Source organism: Ptiloglossa arizonensis, chromosome 10 (assembly GCF_051014685.1).
Source record: "Ptiloglossa arizonensis isolate GNS036 chromosome 10, iyPtiAriz1_principal, whole genome shotgun sequence".
Lineage (NCBI taxonomy): Eukaryota > Metazoa > Arthropoda > Insecta > Hymenoptera > Colletidae > Ptiloglossa > Ptiloglossa arizonensis.
This window is the reverse complement of record NC_135057.1, coordinates 7,194,945-7,207,290: the sequence shown is the minus strand read 5'-3', so window position 1 is coordinate 7,207,290 and position 12,346 is coordinate 7,194,945. Positions and strand designations below refer to the sequence as shown.

At 41.5% G+C, this 12,346-nt stretch overlaps 2 protein-coding genes across 8 annotated transcripts in view; one reads left to right on the top strand and one right to left on the bottom strand.

Moving 5' to 3' along the window:
* Nucleotides 1-359: 359 nt before the first annotated feature.
* Nucleotides 360-6,577, top strand: LOC143152367 (putative serine/threonine-protein kinase DDB_G0280133). 5 transcript variants are annotated; one of them, XM_076322395.1, is made up of 3 exons: nucleotides 360-491; nucleotides 586-1,769; nucleotides 4,852-6,577. In XM_076322395.1, the coding sequence occupies exon 2, from the start codon at nucleotides 681-683 to the stop codon at nucleotides 1,767-1,769; it is 1,089 nt and encodes a 362-aa protein (XP_076178510.1). In that variant the 5' UTR covers nucleotides 360-491; nucleotides 586-680; the 3' UTR covers nucleotides 4,852-6,577. The 5 variants fall into 5 exon arrangements, with proteins under 5 accessions (XP_076178510.1, XP_076178509.1, XP_076178511.1 ...); XM_076322394.1 differs by lacking the exon at nucleotides 4,852-6,577 and adding an exon at nucleotides 1,854-2,155; XM_076322396.1 differs by lacking the exon at nucleotides 4,852-6,577 and adding an exon at nucleotides 1,854-2,155 and having other exon boundaries at nucleotides 394-514.
* Nucleotides 2,960-12,346, bottom strand: part of Sev (receptor protein-tyrosine kinase sevenless) — a 51,519-nt gene continuing 42,132 nt past the window's right edge. For 2 of the 3 annotated variants that reach the window (XM_076322391.1, XM_076322392.1), the window contains exons 11-20: nucleotides 12,023-12,326; nucleotides 11,625-11,948; nucleotides 10,567-11,168; nucleotides 9,718-10,353; nucleotides 7,706-9,123; nucleotides 7,196-7,618; nucleotides 6,860-7,083; nucleotides 5,338-5,808; nucleotides 4,892-5,255; nucleotides 2,960-4,259 (exon numbers count right to left, since the gene is read on the bottom strand). In XM_076322391.1, the coding sequence (XP_076178506.1) occupies nucleotides 3,391-4,259; nucleotides 4,892-5,255; nucleotides 5,338-5,808; nucleotides 6,860-7,083; nucleotides 7,196-7,618; nucleotides 7,706-9,123; nucleotides 9,718-10,353; nucleotides 10,567-11,168; nucleotides 11,625-11,948; nucleotides 12,023-12,326 (5,635 nt within the window). In that variant the 3' untranslated portion in view covers nucleotides 2,960-3,390. The remainder of the gene's footprint in view (nucleotides 4,260-4,891; nucleotides 5,256-5,337; nucleotides 5,809-6,859; nucleotides 7,084-7,195; nucleotides 7,619-7,705; nucleotides 9,124-9,717; nucleotides 10,354-10,566; nucleotides 11,169-11,624; nucleotides 11,949-12,022; nucleotides 12,327-12,346) is intronic. The other variant, XM_076322393.1, reaches the window with a different exon arrangement.

Sequence of the window (12,346 nt, the reverse complement as noted above, 5' to 3'; positions counted from 1 at the left end):
AACGTTCTGGAAAGCTACGTGCACGCGAACGGAAGTGTTCGATCCGGTCATCGATTTCAACGAACGTTGCTTTACTTCGATTTCACGCGAAAACAGAGTTAAAATGAAGTCGGTGTGGCTCGATTCAACGTTCGGGTGTAATTTTAATCGAATCGAGAAAGTTCAATTTGAATACGCGCATCGCCGTTAATAAAATCGAGCAGAGTCAGTTTCGAGCTGTTTAAATACAATTCGGTTTATTTCGTTTCGAATGGAACATTAAATTTTAATTATTGTCGTATGTAATGTGTAATATTAAAATTATTGTCGCGCGATTTATATCTAATTGCATAGTTTGCGTATACATATAAGTATACGTATGCAATCGTAATTTTCGTCACTGTGATACAAATGGCGGCGACTCGTGTTTTGTATAACGCGTATAAGTGAAGTGGCTAATGTTTTAACGACAGTTTCAAATAAACAAAACATTGTGGTATCTACTAGAAAATGTAAGCATTGAATGCATTAATTGGTATGTTGGCATATAAACGTATTGTAGTAACTTTACAATCGTGTGTTTATAACGAGTTATTTTATTACCAGAATAGGTTATCTTGCATTGGCATCGGTTCCCAATGAAATGTTAAAAGCATAATTACGCATGTTTCTTGAGGAATTTGATCGATGAAAATATAAAAATGTCCAGCAGTAGTTCCGAAAGTAGTGACGACAACCGTCACGAAAAGTCACGGAAAAGGCACAAATATAGACGCGACGAGAGCCCTAACCAAGAAAGACGATCGAGCAGAAAGGAATCGAGCAACAAGAGTAAAAGTTATAGAGATAGCAGAGAAGGTAGGGACGTTCACAAATTTAGCAGAGAAGTAAGAAGAGACAATAATGATATGCATCGTGATAGATCGCAACGTGAGCGGGATAGGGAATATAGGGATAGCCGACATGATCATCCGAGGAGAGACGATGAGAAACAAAATGGTAAAAGGAGGTACGAAAGATCGCCTATGAGAAGAGAGGAACCTCGTTCAAGATACAGAGATTACGAAGACAAAAGTAGAAAGCATAGAGATACGGCTGAATACAAGAGGCACGACGATGCGAACAAAGAAAGGAAAAGTAATTTCGACGAAATGAAAATAAAGAAGGAACCTTCGCCGGAATGGGGTAAACCTACCGTAAAAACAGAAGCTAAACCAAAGCCTCAGGAGAAGGATAAACCAAATTTTGAATTATCCGGTAAACTCACGGAAGACACAAACACGGTAAATGGGGTAGTTATTAAATATTCAGAACCAGCGGATTCGAGGAAACCTAAGCGTAGGTGGCGTTTGTATCCTTTCAAGGGAGAAAAGGCACTACCCACGTTATATGTTCACAGACAATCGGCGTATTTAATGGGCAGAGATCGCAAAATTGCTGATATACCTTTAGATCATCCTTCGTGTTCCAAGCAGCATGCTGTTTTACAATATCGTTTAGTATCTTTTCAAAGAGAAGGGGGTGGCGAGGGTAGAAGAATTCGCCCGTACCTCATAGATTTAGAATCTGCAAATGGCACATTTGTAAATAATGTAAAATTAGAACCGAGAAGATACCACGAATTATTAGAGCGAGATGTACTACGCTTCGGGTTTAGCTCTAGAGAATACGTTCTATTACACGAACATAGCAAAGATGATTCTTTAGACGACGATGTTCCCCTTACTGCTACCACGACTACTCATGTTACTACTACTACTACCACCACTACTACTACTACTACTGCATAGGTAATACTACGTGTTATATTTTTCAATATTTATTGTGTTTAACATGTTGTCCTAGCTAGTAAATTTTTCTTCATTTTATTTCAGACTTTTGTAAAATAATTTTGAAAAAACTTATAAGTAATATTTTAAATACATCAGTAATGTATTAATGTTACCTCTTAGGATAGATTTTAAAACTTTTCAGTGATTTCTTTCGAGTCGTACAATAGAAAAAATAATTGCAATTCTTGAATAGAGCATTTATCATAGTACAATATTCATTATTCGTAATAAAATTTCTAAATCGTGAGGAAACCAATTGTCACCGTATAAGTTTTACATTTTGTGTAAATTAGTGACAAAGATTGATTGTAATAAATCACTTTTGAAATACATTGAAGTTTATTTATTTACATTTGAAATTTTATTTACCCCAAACTCAGACGATAAATTTCATATGTTGTGCACGATTTTATGTCAAGTGATATCTGCATGGCTGTGTTAATATGCACATATCGTATATACAAAATTCATACAGTTATTTCTATCTTAACAATACATTTCTTATTAGAACGATAAAAGATATTTACATGGTTCGGCTTATTCTTTAAAAATTACAATGTTATTAAGGAACTAACAATATGTAGATAGCGTATCGGAGCATCTTTAAATAGGAAGACTATAAAATATTTGTTAAATATTTATAAACTATTGTATTTTCGAATAGTCTAATATTGAACATTCTTTATAGAAACATTTCTTACAAATTTATAAAAAATTTTACGCGATATCCAAATGTAAATAATCTTGTTCTCTTCTAACAATAACATTTTTTTCGATATACAATATCAAAATATTTTCAAAAAGTACGTATCCAGGTGTATAATTATCACTACAGCTACTACAATATTTTGCCTATTAATTTTCTGAATTTGGATACCTATAATTATTGTTCTAATACTTTCATGGAAGAGACTAATGAATGAAGTTAAAAAAATATCAAATTTGTATTAATAAAATATTTACACTACTTTTCAACTCTTTTTATTCGCAATGTATTAATCGTGAAGCTTGAAAATATAAGTTTCAAGCATTATCAGTCCATTCGCGTACAATTCGTAATTGAAAACTTTTATTCTTAATTGTACCATTTCGATAAGAATCGCTAGATTTACATATAAAACTTAACAAATCCTTATGTAACATGAATAGTAATTTCAGTATCGTAGCTTATATTATCATCAAATATGAAATTTGTACAATGAACAGTGAGACTTCAATCATACTTTTAGGTCATTAAATAAATACATTATCTTCGAATAACAGGTATAAAACTATCGCGGATTATTCTAATCCCGGTATAATACTCTATAAACTATTCTCGTTTCTTAGGTGCTAAAAACAAGTCCATGATTACTAACTAATACAGCTACAATTAAAAACTTTCTGCCACAATTTACGTAAAATAAACCTCGGATATTAAAATTTAAATATGTACATACATTGATATGGCAGTTTAAAGCTATGGAACTTCACACGCATTTTCAGTATTAGTATAGTTATAACTGAAGTTACGATTCTGTTTTAAAAAATATGACTGTTGAAACGACTCGATTCCTTACCATCTTTAACAACAATAGCTTCACGATCCGTTTACACGAACGGCATCGGTATTGATATTCGTGTACGTGACTATATTGTTACTGTCCTCGACGACCGGAGTTTGTCTCAACAAATTCAATAACGCACTATTTATCAAAGGAATGTTGGCTTTACCGTTGTGCAAATTAGAATGAGTCCTTTGAATTTTCGGCAATGTGCTCTTTGTAACGCCAGTGTCGTTCAAGGTCGATTCGGTGGTACCACCCATGACACTGTTCTTCAACGGAAGAACGTTTTGCGAACTAATTAACGATGAACTGGGCCGTGTGGGTGGAGCTAAACTAATATTTGAGCTGAGAGAACCGGAACTTCTACCCTCCAAACTGATCTCAGACCCTCGTCGTTCGGTCGTGTTCCGTTTATTTTTCCGATGATCGGTCAACGATGTGAAAGAGTCTCTCTTTAAAATCGTTTTAATGGTGGGATTGGTTAATTTTGAACTATCCAAAGTGTTACATTTCTCGGTAATGCTCGTTATCGATGCCCTTTTACGCTCCGGTAGATTCAAACTGGACGCCGAGGACCTCTTGTCGCACCTTTTCTCCGATTGTTCTTTCTCACCGTTCAACGAGTCCTTTCGCTCTTGTAACTGATCAGAATTCAAGTTCTCCTTTAAATCTGGATTTGTACTCACTTTGCTTATGTTACCTAAATTTTGATCGGAAATGTGAATCGATCGGGGTACTTCGTAACCACTCGTTGAATTCTCTCTTAAAATAATCTCTTCGTTATCCGCTAACAATTCCAAATATTTTGGTACTTCGCTCGATTGCGCCGCGTTATTAGAATTCTGAAGGAACGGCTGCATGTCTCGGCTACCCTCCGAGCTGCTGGATTTCCATGAATTCCCTGAGGAAATTAACCGATTGTAGTACACAACGCGGATCGCTCGTAAATTCGATCACGATGTACAATGAAACGGAAATAGAGAAAGCGGGATAGATAGACGATGTTCACAAAGAACCTACCTGAATTATTATGATTTTGATTCTCGTCAGCAAAGTAAGCCATGTTAGACACGCCTGCAAGCATGAGCCATGCAATGATATAACAGATATGTATATCAAGCGGATTGTTAAATTTCTATATTGAACAATTTTACGATGATGCGTCATGATGTATCGACGAACCGTGAACAACGAAGTATTATGTACTCGTATCCGAGAGAAACATGCTTGTCACGTGAAATTGATTCGCATTTAGTAAATAGATCGAAATTTAAGTAGGAACATATGTGATTGCACTATTAGATGATGAAGCGACTGATATTAGCTCAAAAGTTTAGGAATCGTATATCATCGGAGAACTATGAAAATCGCGTAGAGATTTATGATCGATGTACATAAGCACTCGTCAATGTATCCATAACTGTTTAGATGTATACGTTCGATCGATAGTGTGGTATTCTAAAATGTATCGGATTTATATTTCATGCCAACAGATACATATAATGCAAGTATCGAGATTCAATCCGAACTTACCTCTTCTGGCTAAGTAATGGCCAGCGTACACTGGGCTCAACGACGCATCCTCAATGGTACCTCGATGGCTAACTATATTTTCGAGGCAAACTTTAAAACTCGGTCTGGAATCAGCGGGACTCCAACAACGTAACATCAACTGATGCAAAGCAGGAGGACAGTTGAGGGGTTTGGGTAACCTGCCGCCAGCCCGCACATGGTGTAATACTTCAAGATTTGTTCTAGCAGGATACGGTTGTTGTCCCAAGGACGTAATCTCCCACATTAGCACACCAAACGCCCAAACATCGCTCTGGGAGGTGAACACACCGTCAACTAACGATTCAGGTGCCATCCAACGAACAGGCAGCATTCCTTCCCCTATCTGCGAAGTGGAACGTTGAAAACGAGTTTTAAAATCACCGTGCAAGATCACAGACAGTTTACGGTTACGATTGTGCACTCACCTTTCTATAATAATCATTCTTATATATGTCTCTCGCGAGCCCGAAATCACCAATCTTAACGACACGGTTCTCTCTGTCTCTAGCCGACACTAAACAGTTTCTGCACGCAAGATCTCTGTGCACAAAATGGAGCTCCTCCAGATAACGACATCCCCTAGCCACGTCCTCGCACATCGCGAGTAAATCTTGTAAACGCAGAGCATGTGGATCCGTGGGTTGTAATGATCGACTCGCTCTTAAATAACTCAATAAATCACCGGCTTCCATCAGTTCCAATACCAGTAGCGGTGGATCCGTGTCCAAGCACACACCGAGAAGTCTGAGTACGTGCTTATGACGAAAATGACTCATCAGCCTAGCCTCTTGAAGGAATTCCGTTTTCTCTTGCGCGGATGCCCCCTTCCGGAGTGTCTTTATCGCAACCGACGTGATCCCTGGCCTCTCCAAGTTCTTTGCATTTCCTTGAAACACCTGAAACATTTGCAAATTGATAATATTAATCCTTTGCGGTCGTATTAAATTTGGACATGGGTGTCGTATCGATAGGAATTCATTTCCCTTGAAAAATCAGTGATAGATAACATGTAAGATTACGAAGGATAAAGAAAGATTTATGAATTATTTTGAGAACTTTGGATGTACGTTCGTACAACGATGTGTTTTAATGTAATGTTTTTATGTAAAGATTATATTTTATAGTTCTCCATCGTGACTCTTTCAAAACAGTCTCCAACATACAGTCTTGTATGTCTTTTTCGACTACGTGTATCGCAAAAATAATTAGTTTGGTGTCTTTCACCTTTAATCTTTCTGTTTGAATATACAGAACAATCTTTACTTTTTACATCTTCATTGTGCAGTTTTCCATTTAGCCTTTCCTCTTTACTAGATTCCGTTATATCTAATAGGAACACCGTATTGCTTCGTGAACAGATTTTTTAGACATTCAGGTTCGTTCAGAGGAAGTGTAAACTAATACATAGTTGAATAAAGTGTAAGATTAGTATGGATCCTTGGTGTGGTGGCTGAGAGCAGACATACGACCGTAAAGGGTTAATACATCTTTGTAACTGGTAATGGAACGTACGTTTAATCACAAATTGTACTATTGGGTCATATTTTAATCTCGATTAGAACACAAATACGTTTCGATTGTTCTCTCGTATTTTAAGATAAAAATAAAATACAGATTTTTGACAAATCATGTGTAGATGTCAAGTAGCACACGTGTCTTCTTGTTATGTTCTTTCCCGAAATATATTTCGCTCTTAAATAAAGACCAAAGATACGTTTCCATCGTTGACGTCGATTTAAAAGGGAACGAAAGGAATTATCTGGTCGTTCGGAAAGTCATTTCGTTTTCCAAAATGGAGTAATCCATAATTTAATAAAATGAGTTTATACACTCTAAAAAAATCGTGTTTCATTTTTATCAAAAAAAAAAACAAAATGACTTTCCCAATGAACAACCCAATATAATTTTCGATTCGCAACACCGTATTTGCGCATTTTGTTTACACACCTCCCCAAAGGCGCCGCAACCCAAGAACTTGGCCAATGTTATTTGCTCCCTCCTGATCTTAGGAAGCGTGGAATCATCGGAATCGTTTTGCAAGGTAGAAGCGTAAAGTGCGTTGGATTGTACGAAATTTCCCTGTGGTATTTCCTGAAGCGTAGCCAATTCCACGTCGCTCACCAAGGGCGGCAAGACTGCCTTTTTGTCTTCCTTGCGTTGCCGGTACACTGCTGAATTAGAAGAAAAAAATTAGTTTTAACGGTGTCAACGATTTCCAAACGCGAGTACCTTTAAGTAACCGTAAACAAAAGAAGTGTCTTCCTCGTATAATCATACACTTACGGCAAAGGAAGTAACAAAAGCAAATTAGCATAATGGTGATAACAGGAACGCTGAGCCCAAGTATCAATCCTAGGTGTTGCTGAGCCGCCAGTATCCCACCGGTCGTTTCCATCAGATCGGTGATCAAGCTTGATCTACTCCAAGCGCCAAATCCGTATGCGTTTCTGGCCTGAACGCGGAACCGATACTTGTCGTCCATGTCCCCGGTGATTATCCAATAATTATCCGTTCCGTTGTAAAACAATTTCCAGCTGGCGTTCTCGTTGGGGTCGATTTGCTCGTTAATCTCGTTTATTTTCATCCCTTCGACGCGATACAACGTAATCTGAGAACCGTGAGCTTGTGCGGGTTCCCAGTTCAATTGATACACGGAGTTACGGAGTTTGGTAACCGTAGGTATTCCCGGGGCGCTCGGTACATCGCCTGTTACGCGAACAACGCGAAACGAAAATTTTAGAAACCGTACAAAAAGATTAAACGTAACGATCGTTACCATTCGTGACCATTTACCTAGCGTTTGAAACGTGAATCTCCCGTCGGTCGGCCAGACGAAGTCCTTCTTGTAGTTCGGGTATCTCAACAGTAAACGGAACTTGTACAGGGTGCGCGGTTGCAATCTTCGAATGAAGTACGTCACTTGACGTTTCTCCACCTTTGAGTCGTTCGCTACCTGCCAGTCGTCCACCGCGACGTCCTTGTACTCCAGAGTGTGTCCAACGGTCAGATTGACGGTCGGTACCCAAGAAACGTTCAAACTGTTCACACTGACACCTGCCAAAGTGAGGTTATTGGGCTCTGGATACATCTTAACAACTTGGGTGGGACCCTCGCTGTAAGCATCGAGACTGGACCCTGACTCGGCAGGATACGCGCGAACGAACACCAAGTATTCCTCGCCGGGTAGCCAAGGTTCCAACATGGTGAAGAATCTGCCGTCTTCTGCTGTTCGTTCGGGGACCTTCAACTGTTCACCCTTCTGACGCGCCCCGTTTATCAATCTGTCCAGTTTCCAGTGCACCTCGTATCGAACCGTCGCTGCGTTGAGCACTTTTGGCGGTAGCCAATAGACCACCGCCAGAGTCGGGGTAAGAGCTTCGACCGTGACGTTCTCAGGAGCTGTGGGAACCCCAGCTCCGGTTCTCAGAACGACACCCGAACCGAACTCCAACGCCATTGACTCCAGATCGGCGTAGTAGTTGCTCAACGCCAGCTTCAGTCTGTACTTGGTGAATGGTTTCAGATCCCTTATTCTGTACTCTTTCTCGTACGTCTGTAGCTTCGTTCTATCGCTGTCCTCGCACTCGTACGGGTCGTTCTCCAGACATTGGGATACGTAGATCGTGTACAGTGTCGTGGGCAGGTTGTACCTTTCGCAACCGATGTGGGGCACAGGCTGTGGTAGCTTCACGGTGATACTGTGCCCGGTTTTCCTCATCTCTGTCACGTTGTAGGACATCTGTCGTGGCGTCAGACAGTTCGTGGGCGGATAGGGCTGCAGAGACTTCCCGAGAGCCTTGATGCTGCGCACAGCTGGCAGGTAAAAGCTCGGAATCTCACCGTCGTCGGGGTATTCCTTGTTCACGAAGTAGATTTGCGCGTTCTCAGAGTTCGACCAATATATGTTCATCTTGTCGACCGTTAACGACGTTAGTGGCAGTCCGTTGCTGAAATCCGGGCTCACTATGAAATTGCACGTGCAACCGTCGATGTCGGCGATGTTCAAGTGGCCACCTAAGGAGAGCCAGTACATCGCCGGTTTCTCAAACGTGGTGCTGTCGATCGTCATCACGGGAGTCACGGACGGTCGGTAAGGACACGAGGGACAATCGTTTATGTGATTGAAGAACGGTTGAACCGCTTTACCGTTCAGATCCGACTGCATGATCACGCCTCTGTCGTTTTTCGTTAGCTCTATCCAGTACAGTGATCTGCAATTGTGGATAGAAAAATGAATACTGATTATTTTTGCAAACGAGATACAAATTTACCATTGGAAAGATTCTTACTGCTTGGTAAAGGTTAACAAACGTGCATGCAAAGTTTGAGTTTGATCATTCAGGGCTCCAAACTGAATCCTTTAACCCTTTAAACTCGAGAGGAGTCCAACTTAATTCAGTGTACTATTTTCGATCGGGGAAAACTTCGTGGTTTGGAATTCAAATTGCAATTGAAATATTACGTTATGGAGTGTAAACATGCGTGTACGCAAAGTATATAAAAATGTTCCATTCCGGATTCATTTTACCACTTGAAGGATTTTCTCGGGGCGTTGATTTCCAGTAACGAAGAAGTCTCGAGTGCAAAGGGTTAACTCTCTCGTTCGTGGCATTTTGCGCGAAAACAATCGTCACGATACAATGTCAATTACGTAAACGTTAATTACTCAATTGCTTGAATTTAATTAATTTACAATTACGCTTTGCAGGTGCATCGTTGAGGCCACAGTAAGATATACCTCGAGATATCATTTTCGGTGAACTCAATTACGTAAGGAATCTCGCGAGATTGAAAAATAAGTGTACCCCGTTGATGGTAGTATGTCGAGGTTCAGGATGCGTCTGTTGGTCGTGACGATGCTCTCGTACTTCAGGATTCCGGTTTGCCACATGGTCAGGTCCAGTTTGATGATATGACTGCCGTTCTCGCGGTAGCCGGACTCCGACCAGTACAGATTCCTCGCGACCCAATCGATCGTCACGCTGAGAGCGCTGTTGTTCAACGTGAGGATCTTGGTGGCGTTCACCCCCGACAAATCCGACGTCACCAGCTCTTGCATCTCGTTTATCCAATAGAGTTTGCTCTCCGCAGCCAGATAAGTCACCTCGACCGCGATATGCCGACTGATGGTGTCGTCCTTCTTCTGATCCAAGTCCGAGATCCTCACCGCGTTCGTGGTAGTCACCAACAATTGCGGCACCGGGTTCTCGTATAACGTCGACACGTTGATCACGGCCGTGTACGGTCCGGCGCCTATTACCGTGTGACCGCTAACTTGAAAATAATACGTCGTGTTTGGTAGCAGATCGTGCACCGTGTACTCCAGTTTGTCCGCGATGGGCATCTGGTCGCAGATTTGGATCACCGCGTGGTTCTCGACGAACCAACACTGTACGGTGTACCCAATGATCAAACCGTTCGTGAATTCCGGTTGATTCCATCTGTAAGGTTAAACGTATACGATGAGTACACGTGACGTATGTGAGATTGCAGGGAATGTTGCCACATCGTTCCGTTTCTATCGTATCGAAGTGAAGGGGAGAATTTTTCGCAACTCTTACCATTTGCAATAACTACGTCCGACGATCGCTAAATTTTCCATCGTTCGGTTTCGCAATCGCGCGAGATGCGTAAATCGATTACCTGGTGCTCACCTGAATATCGCGAATATATCAACGTTCTCTGTAAGCGGCTCTTTGTGAAACTCTATGAACGCTCTGGGATTCGTGGGCTCGGTCGGTACGCTCTGCGGCGATCTTAGGGTTCTTCTCGTGTGATGAGCCGTTTCCCAATACGTGAAAGCTTTTACGGTCACCTCCAGGGCCGAGTAAGGCCAGATTTGCTCGGAGTTGTTGTAAGGCATCGAGGTCTCCGTCGTGATCTCCGGGTTCGAGTTGGTGTTGATGTAATCGGCGAACTTCACCTCGTAGAACACCGTGCCGTAGTTGATGTTCTCCACGGGGTCCCAGGATATGTTGAAATTCATCCACGTGCCCTCGACCCTGATACTGTTGTAGTTGACCGCGTTCGGCAATACCACCACCGTCTCCGACGTGAGATTCTTCGGATACTGATGAAGCGCCGGGTCCATCACAGCGACCATGTGAAGACTCGACAGAGTGATACCGTTTATTATGGCTGTGTTCTGACCGGACAGATCGCCTATCACCGCGTTACGGTCGTCTTGAAGCCACAGAAGGTGTTCCGAGAAGTAACACAACGGCCCTTGCATGTTTGGATGCTGTAGAGACGAGACCTGAGACGAAAGATATTGAAAAAATTTTTTAAATTCGACCGTAGCTGTCTGATCGATAATAGTATAAACCAGTGGTTCTCGAACTTGTTTAAAAAAAACCCTCCGAAGAGAGAGAGAGAACTATGTTCTAAATTCACAGACAACGAACTTACTAGTCATTGTATAATAAATACAATTGTTACAATTGCGGAGAAATATTCCTACTTAACATTACCAATAATATTATACGATAACATTGTCTCCCAGGATTGATAGATACATTAGGTAAATAGTAGCAAAAATTGTAGTTCAACGTATACAACGAATATCCCCGAATAAGTTCAAACGATACACGCGGTCCAGTTTAAAAATTCTGAGATCAGTGTTATTATTAGAAATATTTATCCGTATCGTTGTACCCCCCACTTTGAAAACCACCGATACAAACGAAGCGCGAGTTCCAGCAACGATAGAAACCTTTTCAGGCACAATTTTGTGGCTCATCGGAATCCTTTCAGACGTTGGCGCGCGGTAAACGATCGATCCACTCTCGTAGCTGCGGACGATCCAATAAACGTATCTGTTCTCGGTGTCCAGTGTCAAACCCATCACTTGTTTGCCGTTAAATATTTCATCCGAGTGATAGTATCTTCTGTCCTGTCCGTTCAAACGGGCAACTTCCACCGCGTGTCCCGTGGACCAGTACAGATACGCCTCCAAGGAATCGATCATCAGTTCTTTGACGATGGCTAGAATGGACATGGGCTCTTGGTGAGATCCGTTCAAATTCGCTCTTGTGATCTGTAACAAAATATACCGATGAAGGGTGTTCTCGAGCACGTTATCTGTTCGAATACTTTTAGAATCGTACTAACAATTTGTTGTTTCGGATTGGCCCAGTACAGCTTCTTCGATATCCAATCAACAGCGACGCTCCCGACCGAGTGTATGTTCATCTTGGTTTTCTGATGACTGGTCATACCGTACCGGTACAAGGCGGAGTTGTTTCCCACGATGTAGAGGGTGTCCTTGTACCAACTGACGTCGACGATGTGGTAATCGATCTCTGCTTCTTTCAGGCTCGCTTTGTATATCAGAGTGTCGATGTTCTCTCCGGTCACGTCACTGCTCAAGAGACCCTCGTTAGCGGACCAGAGGATCGAGGTGTGCGATCCGTCTCTGAAGGGTTCATTTAGGGA

Coding starts and splice junctions, on each gene's coding strand:
- LOC143152367 (XM_076322395.1), top strand. CDS start 681: ATGTCCAGCAGTAGTTCCGAAAGTAGTGACGACAACCGTCACGAAAAG.